This window comes from Anabas testudineus, chromosome 14, assembly GCF_900324465.2.
Source record: "Anabas testudineus chromosome 14, fAnaTes1.2, whole genome shotgun sequence".
NCBI classification, from domain to species: Eukaryota; Metazoa; Chordata; class Actinopteri; order Anabantiformes; family Anabantidae; genus Anabas; species Anabas testudineus.
Genome location: NC_046623.1, coordinates 2,110,795 through 2,130,334, shown reverse-complemented (window position 1 = coordinate 2,130,334; position 19,540 = coordinate 2,110,795). Strand labels below are relative to the sequence as shown.

Sequence of the window (19,540 nt, the reverse complement as noted above, 5' to 3'; positions counted from 1 at the left end):
AGAGTATTAGTACAAATCCTAAAACCATTAAAACACAAAATGAGATAAGAAGAATAAATAAAACAGAAAATAAAAATAAAATATAAACAGTCAAAGATGAAAGTAGTTTGGAAATACGGCTAGTGACATTGCAATAATACATTACAATAAATGATTGGCCCTGAAATCATCTGAGGGAATAGAGGTGCAGCAGAGAAAATCAAAGGCACAGGAAAACAGCAGAGTTTTCAATTTAGCTTTCAAAGTGGCTAGTGCTGGGGCACATTTAACATTATCTGAAAGCATAGTTGCTAAAAGCAGCTTCACTCAGTTTGGTTTACACAAGTGAGTCAGCTTACCTTCATCAAATCAGTGATAGATAAAATGCTTTCCTGCTTTATATGTGGATTTCTTTCGTCACAGCAGACATTAAAAATGTTCACAGAGATATTCACTTTTGCAACTAACTACAAAGTTGGAACTGAGTCTAAGTGTTCGTTGTGAGCCGCCTTGTATAATTTACAGCAGAGATGGATTAATAGAGGCCCTCCTGGAAAGCCACTGAGCAGCAGATCAGCTAAGAGCATACAGTGCCAGCAAATCTTCAGCACTCAGCTGGTTCCAAATAGGGCGGCTTGGCACACGCACAAGTGCACACAGACACTCACACAACCACTCAAACACCAACAACATAGTCATCCAGCACAGGCCCTGTCCTGGTTGTCCTGCTAAGGGGGCTGGCAGATGGAAATACTCTGCCTGTTAAAGGATCAGGCTGTGGGCTACAGATCAAGACTAACATATGGGACTAGCAGTTTACAGTGGCTTGTCTCTGCTGCACATGTGCATCTGTGTGTTTGTTTCTGTGTCTGAGTGGGTGTTTGTTTAGGTTTGTCCTTGTGTGGAAATAAAGTTATGAGTAATTTGAAAGTTAGATGTGTCTGTGTGCACTGTCAGGAGAAAATGTTCTGTCCAAAGGTATTACGTCCCATTAGTACTATCACAACTAGATGTTCTAACTGTTCAATGTTTAATATTCGAAGATTGCAGCTGAGGGGCTTCAGATTACTGGGATGCCAAAGAGACGAGCTATATGTTCTTCTTCTACTTCTTCCTGTTATTTTACTTTGATTAGAAGAGACTACTAAGCCACACTATACTAAAGGAGAAAGAGGAGCCTGTAAATTGATGTGAAACTCTTCATGTGTAGTGTCTTCAAAAAGTAAGTAGTTCAAAAAGAGTATTCTCTTAAAATGTAGGGGAGTAGATGTGTAAAGTACGCCTAAAGTATAGTACAGATACCTCAGTTTTTGTACTTAGTACAATACCATCTATACATTTAACATTTTATTAACATAAAGTTCAAAAGTGTGAAGGCTGGTCCCACAAAATCAGCCATGAGACAGTGATTTATATTTGACTAAAATAAAAACATACTGTAATTGAGTTTGAAGACATGTGTTTCACTTTCTTATAAGATAAAATATTATAGGGTCAGATAAGATCAGATCAGATCTTATTCATCCACCAAAGGGGAAATTCATGCCACAGCAGCAGAGTCAAATATAGCTAAAACTAAAATGTAATACAAAAATACAGAGTAGATCAATAGTGAAATTATAATATTAATTATGCAAAGAGGTGAGACAGAGCAGATAACAAAGTTTGTGAGAACCAACAACAGCACTAAATTGACAGGTGCCTTTAAGTTGACACATTAAATAAATCAGTAAATCAGTCTTGAGTTTTACAGGTTACTTGAGTTTGATGGAAGCAAGTGCTGTTCATCAGCACTGAATTCCTTCAGCCATGTCCAGTCTTGTCCGTGATCAGAATGATTCATCCTAGCAGCTGTTCTCAGCACTTCTCTCCTGCTCCACATCTCCTGGATTTCAGGTCTTCTTCCGGGGATCTGACCTGTGTTCTGCACAGCTTATAGCTACTAGTTAATAGCAGGCTAGCTGTTGCCATATAAAATAATAATGACATACTTTATTGATCCCTTTGGGGACATTGTTGTTTGAACAACTGCAGTAGATGACAGCTCTACTGTGGGGTTTTGGCGTCTTGTCCAAGGACACATAGCCAGGAGAAACCAGGAATCTAACCCTGGGGTTTATAGACAACTGTCCTACAAACTGAGCTAACTGCCGCCCACAATGCTGTATTCATTGTAACGTGTGCCTCCTGACAAGATCACCAAAACTCCTCTCACAAAAGCAGTTTGAGTTGCTAAATGACCCTAAGAGCTATGTTGCCAGGGGCTTACAGCCAAGGCAGCAGTTCTTAAAGTCTTGGACACACAGGTGAAGAGAAGGGCTCAGCTGTTAACCATTCACTACCTGGTTGTTAACTGGATCCAGTGGCAGAGGAGGAGGCGGGACAGACTTAGTGGACAGAGTCTGATCTTCAACATAATCCTGAGGGAGGTTGAGGACATAGAGTCAGAGTGGACTATGTTCTCCACCTCCATTGTCGTGTTGGCCGTTCAGATCTGTGGCCATAATGGAATGCCGTCAAGCTGAAGAAGGAGTCTTATCAGGCCTGTATGGCTTGTGGGACTCCTATAGACAGCTGTCAGTAAGTAAGGTTCTCCATGACAAGGCACCCGGAGTGAATGAGATTCACACTGAGTACCTTTTTAAAAAAGGGCTGAGAGGGATGTCTGAGAGGGTTTTCTTCTCGGTCGTGGAACAGTGGACCTGCTCTATACTCTCACTAGGGTGATTAAGGGCTATTAGGAGTTAACTTAATCAGTCCACATGTGCTTTGTGCAGAAAGTGTTTGATCACGACCCTCATGGCATCCTGTGGTGGGTGCTCTGGAAGTATGGGGTCTGGGCTCTCCGGTCCCTGTATTAGCAGAGCAAGAGTTTGGTTTGCATTGCCAGCAGTAAGGCAGACTTGTTCCCAGTGAATGTTGGACCCTGGCGGGGATGCTCTTTGTCACCACTTCTGTTCATCATTTTCATTGACACAATTTCTAGGCACAGCCAGGGACTGGAGGGAGTCTGGTTCGGGGACCAGGATTTCATCCCTTAAAATATAAAATATAGCAGGAATGCAGCTGAAAACATGCAGAAATGACAGTGAAGTGAAAACAAATAAAGCAAGTGATACCGACTCTGACTCTAATGAAGCAGCACTGCTTTGTCTTTATACAGACATATTTTTCTACCAAAAATGTTTTGCACTAGTCAAGGGGTAAAAATGTTTCAAAGGACAAACATAATTGAAAAGCGTTTGAGAATCATTGTACCAAACCCATCCCTCTGTAATTGAGCCACAGTACGAGCTGCCCCAACGTGACCCAACGGCAGCTTGGTAATTTTAACATTCTCTCATTTTTCCCAGTCTCATTATACTAACACTGACTGTGCTCATTTTGTTCACATTTTATCTGCTGATTTCTGACAGATCTGAAGCTCTGCAGTGTGGAAATTTTCTTTTTAGTCTGAAGTGAAATGTTTGTGAATGAAACCTTCCACAAATGAGCAGAAAGTTTTCTCAAGATCTTCTTTACTTTGAACAAATCTAACAGAAGCTCACAAGAGATTTGGGAGGGGACTGTTTGCATGTCTGTCAATGACTTTGTGTATCATGGCAAATTTTTCTTCCGTTTATTGATGTGATAAATGTAAAGAATGGAGGTCATCACTTCTTTCCTCTCTTTCACTTGGTATTGGCTTTTCTCCCTTTATTCCACCTTCAGCTGTTCCTGAAGGTTTAACTGCTGAATCATTAGCCTTGAGCCTACTTCAGCCATCTCTTCACTTGATCAATCTCTTCATCAAATTCTTGCATCTCCTCAGTCTGTTTATTAAGGAAAGATGGCGCTGCTTATCTTCCCTTTCCTTACTGAGTACAAGGATTTCGGTATCCTTTCCTGTTCTGGGGTATGTGTCCTGCCCAGCATTGCTTGCACCGTGTGTATGTGCTATTTTGGGTGGTATTGCTAAATACTTGCACTGCAAAGCTCTGAGTGGTGCTCTCAAATAAATCTAGCACCTAGTGTGTGGTAAGTATCTAAAAGCAGATGAAGTTATGGTCAGGAGGTACCAAATGACTGCAAATGAAGTGTCATGATATAAATATATCCAACCGTGCAAGGAGGATGAGCCATCTGGAACAGCAAGGATCACTCGAATTCTCATAATCCGCTAGTGAAAGCAAAATAAACACTGGATGTGACATGGCTCTGATGTCTGCAGTGAAGCTCAGCAGAACTCTAAGTGGATGTACTGTAGAGATCTTAATTCTTTTACCTTAACAGTACACTATGTAAACATGGCCTTAAACAGTAGACATGTACATTAAATCATTCTTCTGTTGTGGCTATAGTGTGTGTGGCATTTTTCATCTCCTACTGTGATCATATTGCATCTGTGAGACATCACCCTACTCACGTCACCCCTTATTAGGGGACATTGGGGATTCATTGTCTTGTGGAAGGGCACTACAGCTTATCACATAGTGATAAGTTTACAATCTGCTCAAAATGGTCTTTAATATGAATATTAAGATAGTTGCAAAAGTCAGTCCAAAATATTTTTACAAGTGGGCAATGCCAAAATGAACCAGGAGGAGAATTATAGCAGAAAGTACAGTCTGAGTCAGTGTCTGTTTTGATTTTCTTACAGTATGTTTTAAGTGGGTAAACTGTATAAATTAGTTTTAGAGATACCTCTTTAACTTTGTTACAGTAGTTATCAGTTAGCGATTAGGTAAAAGCCAGACCTTTTCATATGGCAAATCATGATGATTCCAGAAGTGTTTGGAGTTGTGAAATTTTGTCTATGTCTGATTTCCCTTGTCGTGCAGTGATTCTAGGCTGCATGTCCAATCAGACTGTTCTCTCTCACAGACAGGTCTGTCAGCAACTAAACATGCTGTATTGGCTAACAAGCCTGCAACAGGGGTCAGACACTGTCAGCTGTGCAGGTCACACTGCAAAAACTATGCTGATAGATGCTCATCAGCCACGTTGATTAGAATATACACTGATTAGGCAGAACCTCATACACTAACCATAATGCATTTCTAATGCCAAATAGTGTTGCTTGCTGAGTGCTGTTTTCTCTCCCCAGGCCCTCCATTCATTGTATCACCACCGGAGAACATAACAGTGAATATCTCACAAGACGCCTTCTTCACCTGCCAGGCGGAGGCCTACCCTCGTAATCTGACCTACACCTGGTTCTGGGAGGAGGACAACGTCTTCTTCAAGAAGTAAAGTTATAAATGGGTTCATTTTCGTCCACCATATCACTTCGCCTGTGTGTTCCTGCTGTTTACCAGCCACTGACAACAGTCCTATCTTATGTTGCTATTTTTGTGGTGAATATGCACTAGGTAGAAATGATAGTTAACTAGCTTTTCATGTAGCCAAAACTCAGTGGAATTTGTCAAAAAGTAATAGCTTTTAAACTGAGTAGCTGAGCTGTAAAAGCCAGAGTTATGAAGGAAAATGTGACATGATTTTAAGAGTACAGAGCTAGTGGATTTCTCTTATTTTTAACTTTTGGGGATAAACATGGTTTATGGGCAAAGCATGCTCACAGGTTGTTAATATTGTAAAATGTGCAAGAACAACACTGCATGTTTAGTAAGGGTGCAGAATGAACCCAAACAAAAAATATGAAGAAGCTGTAAGAGTAAATATTGAATTAACAGTCCAACTGGGGCAACAGACATGTTTTCTGCCTTTGAATTGTCCAACAAGACCTGTAAGACCATTTGTCCCAGGATGTTAAATACTGCATGCTGTGCACAGGATGTAACAACCAACCAAAAGAAATAACAGGGTCTCAAAGTCGAGGTAAAACTCATCTTTAACCAGCATTTACTAAATGATGCATTTAGTAAATGCATAAAAACCTTGACAACAGTCTACACTTTGCCAACATATCTTCTTAAAATCACACCTTCATATGCTTGTGCACTCTCTGAGTAGTGGGCATCAGTATTACATAGAAATATGTAAGTAATGATAAAATGTAGTGGGAGATTGATGGAGAGAAGTGCTATTTGTGTGCCACATAACATACATGTACATATATCAAACATGGTAGTTCCTTGTGAGACTAGTCACAGTCCCCATGCTGATCCCTGTCCAACGCTCCATGTGATTTTAAGTTATGGCTGATAGCATGGTATTTTTAGAGAAGTCTGCCAAGTAGAGACAGGACTGATGTTGATGATGCTGAGCCAGTTCAGTTCAGTTCAGTTCAGGTACAAAGACATCTTTGTGGTCGACGATCCATCTATGTTATAAGTGAAAGCATATCATTCTTGTTGTAGAGTGGATCTCCAGAAATGTCAGTAGGCACATCTCCCTCTGTTGCCACAAGTGATTACATTTCTGCTGTTGTTTCTTTGAAGCTGTTTGGACAGAGACAGTGCTCTTAACCATAAAGTGCCCCACATCCACCAAAGCTTGGAGTTAGGTTTGGTTTATGGTGCACATTCACAGTGCATCAAATTACATCAGTGTCTGCTTCAGTGCACAGTTTCTGAAGAAGACCAACTAGACAGTTATCCTGCATAGCTTTTCTCTTGGTATTGCCATTTCATGCCAGTCATAATAATTTAATATTATTCTGGCTGTTCTGTTGTTATTATATGATAACAGCTAAAAGTTTTATAGCATACTGTAAAGTGTGTCTGTTTCAGAAATGGTTGCAGATTTCAGGCAGGTGAAATTGATATTTTATCTTCTGTAGCTGAAGTTGAAGTTTGAAATCATGAGATTTTCAGTTTAATGAGGTTCAAGACTTTTTCTGAGTTCTGAGTTTCAGTGTTAACAATCTGAATAATTTTGATTTTTATGTAGTTTTTTTTTGGTGGGGAGTAAGGACAGACTTAAGTGTTTTTTTTCACCACGTATCTAAACATAGAGATTCTGTGCTGCAGCTGCAGGAGTTAAAAACAATCCAGTGAAAATATTATAATTCATCAAATATCAAGTACTGTAAATAAAGATTCTGCTGCATGCATGATGTAGTTACTGCTAGCGGAAGGTGAAATGGTTGTTGCAATACAGAATCTGAGGAGCACTGGGAACAAGCTGAGTGTTCTTACATTTAGCATTTTTATGATGGATGGTAGATAGAGTATGTGAATACAGTCAGCAACTGCAACATAAAAACAGTTATACATCAACCACAAAAGAAAAAGAATGTAAAAAAAAGCAACAGTGTAACAGACTGAATTAAACAAGAAGGAAAAGATCGATCTAGCTTGTCACTATAAGTGAAGATAAGGATGGATTAAACATCTTGCAGTTTGTCCTGTTGCTCACTGACACTGTAGAGCACTTCTATAGAAGGGACAACCACTAGATGCATATTCTTAGAGCTGAGTATGTCTTAATACCAGTTTGTGAGCCATCAGTTTGGTGTGGTGGAGGTGGTGACAAACAACTATAACCCTACTCTGCTGAATAAACTCGCTACCATGCATATTGTGGGAGAAACGATGCGTGGCTCAAGCAATCAGTAATGCCTTCAAATACTATTTGAAATAGCTGGCAGAGACAGCAGATCAGCCTGGCAATCAACATGGCTTGGCCTAGTTTCAACTGCAGCCACTGGCTTTTAGTTCTTAAGTCACTGATAGCTTGAACCATTGCTTTATGAGCTTTTCTGTCCACAAAATGGCTCATGCTACAACAGCTTTGTTAGGTTTTGACAGGAGATTTAAATTGAAAACAATCTGTGAAAGATTCAGCTTTTTTCTATCGATCCACGATCTCCAGATTCTGCTGCTCCTGCTGAGGATGCTGAGATTCTTGAAAAATGTTATTATTATTATTAGTAGTAATATTGCTAGTTTGCTCAAATATTATCTTGTGCATGATAGATGGTAGACAGGTTGTCAAGAGACATTACACACAGCCAAACTAAAAGTGAGATTGTTCTGACACCATATTGTGCTGCTGTTTAATCCTTTTTTCTGCTGTTTCAATCAGCGTCATCAGACCTGGTACAAGTGCTGTCACTAATGCCAGATATCATAAGCTCATAATGTTCCAAGTCTCTCCATTTGTAGTCTCAGAGCTTTAGAAATATCATTGTAATCCTGCCCAGACGGATCAATGAAGTCTGTAGTTTTCTACAAAACATACTATTTTAATTTAAAATGTAAAACAAAAAAGAGAAGAAGTCAGGAGGGGATTGTATTAGTTAAAGAAGCAATGATCATGGTCAACTACACAAATACTTTCTGCTCAGTACTTTATTGTATGACTTTGTGTATACATTTGTGATTATCATGACACTCATATGCCCCAAATCTGCTCATTGCTCACAGTGAGATACAGAATGAGCAGTGCAGGGAGCAAAGTGTAGAAATGCTAAATATCTGTTGCATTGACTACTGAAAGTGGCTGGTCACCAGTCAGTGGACCAAAATCTCAGGGCTCAAATCATGTTGCAACAAAATAACTGTTGGTAGGTCTTTTTGTTTAATAATAATAATTAACTTTATTTATCACAAGTAGTACTCCTCAGCCTGTCAACAAAGTTGCACTGAGCAGTTTCTTCTGCGGGCTCTGGAAGTCCCCCCAGAGACAATATAAAATATTTTAGCTACAAATATCAATTAGATTTATCTTTACTAGTATTAGCATAAAAATACATTAAAAGCTAATATGATTTCATCATATGATTATATGTCAATTCGCTGTCTGTGAAGTAACCTACCTAAGTCATTTAGTCATTCAGCTGTCAAGCTGAATTTGCTGCCATCGACCTGTATAGTTAATTCTTCACACTGACTGGCTTTAACTCTATTTAAATGAATGCTTAAATGTTGCACTTCAAGCTGGTTCCAGAAACATGACAGCTCTTCAGAGGCCTACACATGCCAGATCTCACAATAATAGTGCACCTTTTGGATGAGAAGAAGTAAGACTTTCTTGGGATGAATGTGCTGCTGAAAAATCTATAGCCACCATGCATGACAGCAGGTCAAGCATGAACCAAGATCTTTGTGATCCCTTCTACTGTGCAAACACAGTGCCTGCAATATGCATGGAGTTTTTAAAAGTCTTAAATCTCTGTGCCTCGCAACTTCTCATTGGTATTGGGGGCATAAATCAACCAGCCTTGCACTGGTATATTCTAATAAATATGTGTTAAAGGGAAGTAATAAATAAGCAGGGTAATACATGTTCCTAAGAAGCCTGTACATTTGAAGCCTGTAGATTTACACTCCAAACGTTTACAGCCGTCTGCTTTGAATCAAGAATCAGGCTGTGTGCAGCGCCTCATTTATGTAAAAGTCAGAGTCTCACATCTGCCAGAATATAAGCAAAACAGTGCAGAAATTGTGGCGCTGATTGAATATACTAACCCCATTTATAATATGACATCAGGGGGAGTATACAATTCAGTTCACCAACCGTCAGTCTGATGGACAGCTGCTACAAAGTGTAACACTGTATAAACCTTTGCCTTTACCTTTTTAAGTTTTATTTTACTTTTCTACACACTGAAGTCTTTATGAATTGATTAATCAAACACTTCAGGCTGGATAATAAAGATCCTAACATTAATGTTTCCCATTGTTGTCATTCCCACAGTGACCTGAAACGCAGAGTCAGTATTCTCATTGACGGCTCCCTCATCATCGCGCAAGTCAAGCCAGAGGATGCTGGGAAATATACCTGTGCACCGAGCAACAGCCTGGGCCGACCACCAACTGCCTCTGCCTACCTAACAGTGCAATGTGAGTGGACTTACTTTTTTTTTTTTTTCTACATTGATGTTTATGAAAAGGCACAGACAGAACAGAACTCAATTCATGTGAAGCAAGCAGAAAATTAAATGTGTATTGCAATATCACCTAATATCACATTACCCATTAGCTGGATTCAGAAAATATAAAATGTAACTTAAATAATGGTGCTTTCAAGTTAATAAAGCAGACATAAGAAACATATTAAGCAGCATTCTTATGGTTTCTTATGTTTCTTCGATGAGGCCATTAAATATCCAGAAAACAGGCAGTGACTTGTGATAGTTTATAACATACAATGGCAAGAAAAAGTATCTTAAGTATTAATCTTCAAATCTTTGGCTGTCACTCAGGGTTGCTTCTTGAGTGTTTGTTGTGCTCTTTGGGTCATTATGACTTGCTGTCCACGTCTTGGTAGAGTAGTCTAGTGAAGTTTTTGACATCACTTTGTAATTCTATATTCTTGATAGTAGAACATCTGAAATCTCCTTTTCGCAAGGCATGACTCACATAAGCACATTCTTATTCTTTGCGTTTGAAAAGTGCAGCTGTGATGACAGTTGTGTAGTTTAGCTGATGTTTGCAGGTAGCTGTCAGTCAAATCAGATCAAACCCTCTAACCAGCCTACACAGTCCTGATGAAGCAGATTAGCTGAGTTTAGCTTTGACTTTGAGTGTTATTTTATTCATTGATATTAACCACTGTAGAGACATAATTCAGATTCAGATGAAGATTAAGATTTTCGGGCCTATAAAACTAATAATCATATTATCAAGGTGCTATCTTTTGATGTCAAACCCAAATGTTTTCATTCCACAGCAAAAATAAACCTCACTGTTCCAATACTTTCGGAGGGATGTGTTTATATAACAGATAACATCTTTATTGGTGTAGTAACTCAACAGCCTACACATAGTTAAGAAGGGATCCCAGTTCTAATAAGTGAAGGTTTAACTATACATGGAAGTTTTTTCCATTTAGATGTAGCAGCATTGTTTCCTGTTACATTTGAAGTGTTGTCGAGCTGCTTGTCTAGAGCACCTTATTTGGGATGAAACTGTGCTTGGTGTTCCCCCTGCTCTGTGGAATTGATTTGGACTCCACAGAGCTGCCTTCACCACCTAATCCCACCCAAACACCCATCTGCTTTCTCAAATACACTTTCTCTATTTTTCATATTTGTTTTCTGACTCTCCCCATTTTGAATTCTCATTTGTTATCAGTCACGTGTTTAAATGTTAATATGCACACCAACACATCTCCGTATCTCCCTTCCTCTGTCATCATTCTGTCTTCACCAATAAAATACTCACTTAGTTCATCAGTAACTTGCAGCTGCAGAAACCTTTTCTATGAGCATCAGGCTCTTATTTGGAGCAAACAGGCAAAGGCAGGACCAGCTTGAAAGATTTTAGCCTTGTCGACCAGTGACCGGCCACAGGCAGTAGTCAAGGCAACAGACATTTTGCATTCCCTCGCTCTCCTGCCTCCTCCGATGGCTGTACATTAGATTGTGCATGTATGTGTGTGAGTGATGAACAGAGGCAGGCAACACCAGTCGTGAGAGGGATGGAGAAGTGAGGGGGTGGGGGGATTACATCATTGCTAGAAGACTGGGGACTTTTCTCAGTCATACTGCAGAGGGCTCCCTTTGTCTTTTTGTCCGATTCTCTCCTCTTATCATCATCTCCTCTTTGTCCCCTCTTCCTCTCTTTATCATTTTCTCTCAGTCCTCGACATCCTCTCCTCTTCATTTGTTTAATGCCCTTTTTCTCTCTCTTCTGCCTCATCCTGTTTCAGTCTCTCTCCCACATTGTCTCTCTTTCTCCATCCTCCCCTGCCTTTCTCCCTGAAGTGCTTGCCATTGAATAACTTCCCTAAAGCATCTTGCAGTAGGAACCATCGTGTCGTGAGCGATAGCGATGTCTCAGGGCTATATTTGGAAACTTGGCTGCTGCTCTTGTCTGTGGTGCTGGTGGCAGTGCTCCTCTGGGCTTTTTGTGGTAGAGCGCTGCCGGGCCCGTGGTTAGGACTTCGGAGGACATCAGTTATAGTACAAACTTGTTCTGGCAACGGTGCAAAATAGACTCTCATCGAGTTTCAGTCCTTCTGTCTCATCATGTCACACATTCCCTCCCTCACTCTATCATCTCTCTTTGTTGCCTTGATAATCACAGCACCTCATCCTCCTCTCTCTTTCACCAGCTCCTCTCTACCTTACGTCATCTGGTCACAGCTCTCTCTCTCTTACCTGTCCTCTTTCCCACGCTGATGCTCAGCCTAGCTCGTCCTTCCTCTATTGCGCTGCTGATAATGCTTACACCTCCTCCTCCTCCTCCTCCTCCTCCTCCTCTCTTGCGCCATTTTGCCTCTTTATCACTCAGTGCCTACTTTGGAGCTCTCCTCCTTGACCTCATTTAGGCTCATATTTTTCTCACCCTTCCTCAGGATTTAAAAAGGAGACGTTTTAGCATGTCTTTTTCCGTCATCTTAGCCGCATTCATTTACCAGAGTCCTTTTTTCCTTTGTGTGCCTGTCTTTGTCCAAGGGGTATAACTTGTAACTTATAAAATACCAGTTAAGAATTAACAAACAAAAGATAGCCAGTAATGTGGAGCAGATACAATATACTGATGGAGGAATTTTCTTCTTTGGAAACACCAAGTCTTAGATTTTCACTGTAAATGCACAATTAACTCTAATAACTCTCATACCCATCCATCCATCTATCTATCTACCCTCAAAGACAGTTATCCTGTTAAGGCCTGCTGGGGAACACCCAAAACATCTAAGGGCTCAAATATAGAGACAGTCAACCATTCACCCTCAATTGCACACCTATGGGCCAAAGTCACTAGTTTACCTAACTGCATATCTTTGGACTGTGGAAGATAACCACAGTAGTGTGTAAAAATATGTTTCAAACAAAAAACATTAATCAAGCACAAATTGCTGAAATTCTCTGATTGGTGAGAAGGGTTAACCTTGCTAAAAAACTACAAAGTGAAACTCTCTGCAGAGTCTGACTTCATGCCAGGTTTTGACTGCATCTCTACATATTCATATTTGAAAAAGGCAGAAGCTTTGCACACAATTTTATTGGATTAATTGTAGTGGAATTAATTGCTTGGAGGAAATTGGTAAGAAATTGTTTAGGATATGGGCGGAATTTTTCAACCTAAACTTTTCCAATACATGTATGTCTAAGTGAGACTAGGAGTTGGCATCTTTATATTTAAGATATATTTCTCTCTTTTTGATTCCCCAGATTCTTTGCCTAGTTGTGGTAAAGGGAAGCCTTCTAGTGGTTGTATGTAAATTTGTTGCCAGAACGGTCTTATTACTCTTAGTACTCTACGTGTTACATCAGAAACACAGTACGAAAAGTCATTTCAGACTTTGAAGTTGAGAAGGAATTCATATTGAATGGCGAAGCATAGGTGACCTTGACTTTCTCTGATCTTTACAGATATCTTGGGAGATATTGTTATGTTTGCTTCAACAAAGTTGATGCAAATGTCACTGTCACACTGTAGTTGAGCTTCTGATAGGTTGATTGATAACAGGTACCGGTATTTATTTGCACTTAGCCAGTTTTTATCCACTCAGCTGATGATAGCTTCAGACTTTCTCACAGCAACTCTTTCACTTTGGTAATGATTCTCTGAGAAATGGGCTCCACATACACACCAGACCTTTAGAAGTGGTGTATTTATGACAATTTGACAGCTATTTGCAGAGGCTTTCCTTTCAGGATGTCTCAGATGACGTGTGTGCAATGCTTTTGCTCTTCATCAGAACAGTCTGGGTGTTTGCAGACACAAGCCAGGGACAAGTTGAAGAGGGCAAATTGAAGGATAAAGGGGGAATTCGGACATGTCACAATACACAAATACAATCCAAACACTGAGTTAGAGAGACTTACAAATGACTCATTAACCCAAAGGAGTGATACTGTAAATATCCTCTCACATATGTCTTTTATTTCAGTTCAGAGCAATCTATGGTGTTTCATTTATTTGGGTCTTGTGGTTACATAGAAAGAATGTAGTAAGTATAGCTAACCTGATTAACTAACAGAAGACAATGTGGCATATTTGGCTGACAACAGGTTGTAATGAAATTTTATCCCTGGTTAAATTAGGTTTACTGTATGAGTACAGCACACTACTGGTAGTCATTTAATTTCAGCTGTGGAGTCACCTGATGTGTGTGGGAGCACTCTACACTAGCAAAAGCAGCTCTGAGACCAGCTTTGCTCCACATAATTCATTTATCATTTCATGACGAACCCACTTCCCTTAAATGGTGCGATTTCCCAGTCTTCTACACAGCTATTATAATCAGTGGGCACCAAGCCCCCAAAGAAAGACATCTTTTATTACTCGCTTGTCACTTTGTGTGTTTCTCACCAGATCCTGCCCGTGTGGTAAACATGCCATCTGTTATCTACGTGGCCATTGGTCTACCTGGCTTCATTCGCTGTCCTGTAGATGCCAACCCCCCTGTAACTTTGGTTAAGTGGAAGAAAGATGGCCTCCCTCTTCGGATAGATAAGGTGTGCTGGTACAGTGTTACAGCTTTGGCTTTACTGTTTTACCTAACCGTAGATTGCAAACAAGTGTGCTATTTCTGCAGTTGAAGCGTCATGTGATTTAGTTTTACTTCATTTTCTGTTTTCCTGTCCTGTCTTTCATTTCTTTCAAAATGTGATTTTCACATTTACCAGAACATTACTCTTTCTCACATGTTGTTCACGACTTCTTCATCCACAGTACCCTGGTTGGAGCCAAATGGACGATGGGAGCATCCGTGTGGCAGAGGTGACAGAGGACTCTCTTGGCACCTATACCTGCATGCCTTACAATGTCCTGGGCTCCATGGGATGGTCCCCTCCCGCTCCCCTGGTGCTAAAGGTACACATTTAGTCACTGTGCATTTACAGTAAATAATCCTATCTTTGATGCATCTGGGAGTACAAGTGCAACTTCAACTACTCAACTCAGTTTTTATTCAGCTATTGATGCTGTTTCACTGTGGGCAGGACCCTCCCAAATTCTCAGTGGTTCCTGGAGGGGAGTACAGGCAGGAGGCTGGGAGAGAACTGGTCATCCCCTGTGAGGCAGAGGGAGATCCCTTTCCCAACATTACATGGAGGAAGGTAAGACAGGAAATGTGGATTAATCAGCCCTGCATATTTGCGTTTTATGTTGCCTTTAGTGTTTTCCGTTGAGAAATCTTGAGTTTTGTTCAACACTGTGCCTGCACAGGGTGCTCAGATTTTAATTACTTAAACTTCTCACTTTAGCAATTTTAATTTCATTTTAATGATGTCTAAAAAATATGTAATAAAGACAACATATCAGATTCTCTGTTCTGTATACTTCAATACTAAGATGAGATTAGATTTTTAATGTCCTGTACATTTCTTCAGATTTTTAAATGTTTCTTTGCATGTACCAATATGTTTTGCGGTTCTCTTTGTATTTCTTTAATGGTGTTTCCATGGGTGGGTGAATTGCAGGTAGGGAAGCCCAGTAAGAGCAAGCACAATGTTCTGCCCCGAGGCAGCTTACAGTTGAAGTCACTCACTAAGGAGGACCACGGGGAGTGGGAGTGTGTCGCCACCAATGTTGCCACGAGCATCACTGCCAGCACGCACGTCCAAGTCATAGGTACCCAGCGTGTACATGAATGCACAAACACACATAAATACAGAAATCTATACATTACACACTACTCCCTTTTAAACAATGGGTCCTGGATTTCAGAAACCAGTAGACAGAAGCAGCTTTAGCCTTCTAGCTCATAAAAAGTACAACTTACTAGCAGATTAAGCTGCTTCAGCATTGGCCTGATAAAGTGTCTCTGAACCACTTTTAATAGTGACTCATTTTTAATGAGAATGTATGGATAATGCAAACTTTCTCAATGAACTTCATGGCTACATACCTGGACAATTGATTTTATGCTTAAAGACTGAGACTAAAATTAACAGATCAGAAAAGCTGTTTTGCAGCGTTGAGCTACTTAATTCTTATATACTAAGTAAGATACAACATATAAGATGCCTGCATACCTACTGAAACAATTAATGTCTGCTGTGTAACGGCAATTTGATAGTGCTATCACCACCTCATGTAACCCCTCAGCTAATCTGGTATAGAATGCTTGTTAGCCTTGACAGTAACTGTCTAGATGAAGGTAAATTGTAGAGAAGATCTTTTTTTTTTTATCTCGATTATTTCTGCTGGGCACAGTTAAACCTCAACACTCATGCTGACACTTTGGGATTTACAGTTTTTCCTCTAACTTCTAAATCTTCTAAATCTGATTAATAATTTATTTTTTGTTTTTTATTCCCTCACATTGCTCTTACAGTAGAACATTTAACAGGACAACCTTTGAGTTGTGGCAGTTGAGCAGTTGAGCAGAGAGGTATTGCACAAAACCAGATAAGCCGAGATTTAGCAGATATTCTGGTTGACTTGGATGCACAAATGCTGGATCAATTATTCCCATTCTAATTACTATGAAGATTTATTCTGTGTTGCCTGTGTTACCTGTGTAAATTAAGCTGAATTAATTTACTATTAGAAATTAATGTTTTCTGATATATATATATATATAAATGAATAAAGTTGTTTATAAACCCCAGGGTTTGATTCCTGGTTCCTCTTGGCTATATGTCAAAGTAACCTCGGAAAAGACACCAAAACCCCACAGTAGCACTGTCATCTACTGCAGCTGTCCAAAAAAGGGGATCAATGAAGTATTGCAAAAAAAAAAAAAAAAAAAGAAAAAGGTTTATTTGATTTAATAAACAAAGAAAATCGGGGCATGCTGAAAGTTTCCCGCACAATAAGAACGATTACCTTCCCTGGCCACAGAAGTCCCCTCCACATCAAGGAGGAGTTCTACAAGATTGCATAAAACATGAATTACAAATTACATAGTAGTTTGTGTTACAGCCTTCCCTAATCTCATTGGTGCAGTGGATTGCACTCACATCCATATCAAAAGACGCTCAGGGGAAAATGAGGGAGACTATGTAAATATAAAATTAATAACATAGGTAAATTGATACAAACTGACCAAATTATGATGTTATAGACTTGGTTAAATAAATTAACCAAGAAAAAAAAAACTAGATAAAACAGGATAAAACAAATTAAATGTATATAATTTTCCTGAGTAACGTGCCGATAATTACATTAAAGACATTGATACTACAGCTGTTCAGTGCATATGTTCAGTTTTTAATTGTAACAATTTTTCTGCTTAATAATTATTTCTGAACTACTTCCTCATTCAGCTGATCCCCTATTGTCTGCCAGGCTTTTCCCCTTTCTGTAATTATCGGCCGTATTGCCCTTTCTACCTAGTATATATTTTACCTCTTCTTACATCTCCATATTGTACTGCTCCTCTGTGGAAGTAAAGTATGCTGCGCGAGTTCTGTCCATGTTTATTCAGTAATTCTGTGATCAATACATGCTGTCTTTTAAACGTTACTGTGAACGTGCACTTATGCCAGATATCTACACCTTTCTTGACTTAACTGCACCTTCTTATTCTGGCTTGGCAAACGGAATAAGCCAGAATGAGCTTATCAGAATAGGTATACTGGATTTCTTAATTGTGCTTTTGTGCAATACCCCTCAGGAAACAGTAGAACAAGCAACATTATAAAGAGAGAAACAGACTCACCACTCAGGTTTTTGTGATCTGCTTAATTGGCAGTCGGTCTACTGTGGACCAATCAGAGAAGAGCTTGTTTAAACTATGCAGTAAAAATATCAGACAAATAGTAAATAATGTAAAACATTATATATTCGACCATACACAAAAACTACAAACAAATCTTTTTTGTTGAGTTTCTTTGGTTCTTAAACTTTGTTTTACTTACATACAATGTCAAGTATTTATTTTAGGTCAGAAACACAATTGGCTGTGGCTCAGTTAGTGGACTAGATAGTGTACTCATCACAGACTCCTCCTGCTCTTGTGCACAAACTGTACAAGTGTCCTTAGTGAAGATCTTGAACCTCCAGTTGGTAGACCAGTATATTAAAGTCAGTATTTTAAAAGCTCAACCAGTAGAAACTTATCCAACTCAGTACCTACACACATCCAACAACTTACAAAAACTGAGTCATCAGAGAACTTCTGAAGGTGTCAGGACTCCGAGTTGTACCTGAGGTCCGAGGTATACAGGGTGAGAAGGATAGTTACACTAGTAATCCAAGAAATCGTGGTAGTGTCCTACATGTTTTTTTATTCCTCCCCAAGCCAGCTAGACTGGGTGGTAAAAGAAAGTAAATAGTGAATGAGTAGAGAATGAGACATATCCCATATTGGCTGTGTGGATTATGTGAATAATGCACAACACATAGTGATTAGAGGTGGTTCTCAGGGAGGGAACTCATAAATGCTAAGGCTGGTTGTGGTGTGACATGAAAGACATATTCTCTCAACAGCACACAGAAAGATGATGGAGGTCAGATGTTGGTTTAGAAACAGGGCCAGCAGGGAACAAGTGAGCTATCTGTGAGTGTGACTCTTGGCTTATGACCCTCTTCTGGAGTGAATGATGGATACACTGTAGAGGAGAGTCTGTAAGAGTCTCAGCCTATCTCATTATAACTCTTTGACTCCAACACTTGTTAAGGACCCAGCAAGGACACTCTGAAAGCAAGTTTGGAGAGACGGTAATGGAACATGGCCCCAGTCTAATTTCTCCTTCTTAAGCCTTTTTTTTTTTTCAAATCATCCCCCCATCTAGATAGGCACTTTAGAAAGAAATCTATGAGTACATATGGTAAAATAGTAGATAATATAATAATAAAACTTCCGATGGGACAATATTTGTATAGTAAACATGACAGTGCTCAAGATAACCAGTAGATGAAGCCTTAGTGTTTTTTGCAATGCTCTGAAGAGTAGCCTTGTTGTCCTGTTAATGTGCCACTATAACTGTCAGTCATGTGGAGGAAGGCACAGCAAAGTGATGTATGTAAAATCATGTATCATGAGTGTGCTGGTTTGTAATATGGAACTTGGAATGAGCAAACACAGTGTATAAACTGACGCAAAGATCAGTGTTGTGTCAAATAAAAATGTGTACTATCCTGTACCAGGTAACCGTGATCAGCAGTAACCTATAAAAGAAACTCAGCAACTGTGTTGGAGCGTTAGTCTTAAGAGGCTTTTATTGTGAAGAAACTGCTTGGCCGTGGATATATTTGGACCATAGCATTTCCCAAAGGAGCTAGATAATTTCCTGTGTAAGCAGTGTTGGTAGACATCTCTACTGGCATACTGCAACTCTTTCATTAAGGCGGTTCACAAACACAGTAACTACACACTACAAGCTCTGATGGAGGAAAGTCATTTACCATGAAATAGTTATTAAATGTTGAATTTCTAAAACATTTGAATGCCTCTGCTAAACGCAGTTTCTGGCCGTGTGTGCTGTTGTGTGGGATGTGAGTCACCTGGGTCAAAGCACTGCTATGACAGTATTGAAATTACTTGTAATTGGTTTCCTGTTGTTTTGGCAATACCTAAGCACTAGCTTGCAATAAGTAGAGTTACAACTACTGTAGAGTAACAAGTGTATATTAGTACAATTTTGGCTGGTGACATTATTCTTAGTCCTTTTACCTACATTATTTACCTCTGGCAGGCATGGCCCCAAAAACAAATTATGCCAGTTTTTACAGTTACAGTAAATGTTGCATTGTGTTGCAGCCACACAGCTGGGTTCAGCTCACAATAAATGTTTTTAAAATGAATGTACACAGCAGTGCCACTCAGTGAC

General features: G+C 39.6%; 1 protein-coding gene across 1 annotated transcript in view; it reads left to right on the top strand.

The window, feature by feature from the left end:
- Positions 1-19,540, top strand: part of igsf9bb (immunoglobulin superfamily, member 9Bb) — a 94,839-nt gene that overhangs the window by 47,558 nt on the left and 27,741 nt on the right. Inside the window, exons 6-11 of the mRNA XM_026372236.1 lie at positions 5,066-5,207; positions 9,562-9,707; positions 14,133-14,275; positions 14,493-14,633; positions 14,762-14,878; positions 15,242-15,392. Coding sequence (XP_026228021.1) covers positions 5,066-5,207; positions 9,562-9,707; positions 14,133-14,275; positions 14,493-14,633; positions 14,762-14,878; positions 15,242-15,392 — 840 coding nt within the window. The remainder of the gene's footprint in view (positions 1-5,065; positions 5,208-9,561; positions 9,708-14,132; positions 14,276-14,492; positions 14,634-14,761; positions 14,879-15,241; positions 15,393-19,540) is intronic.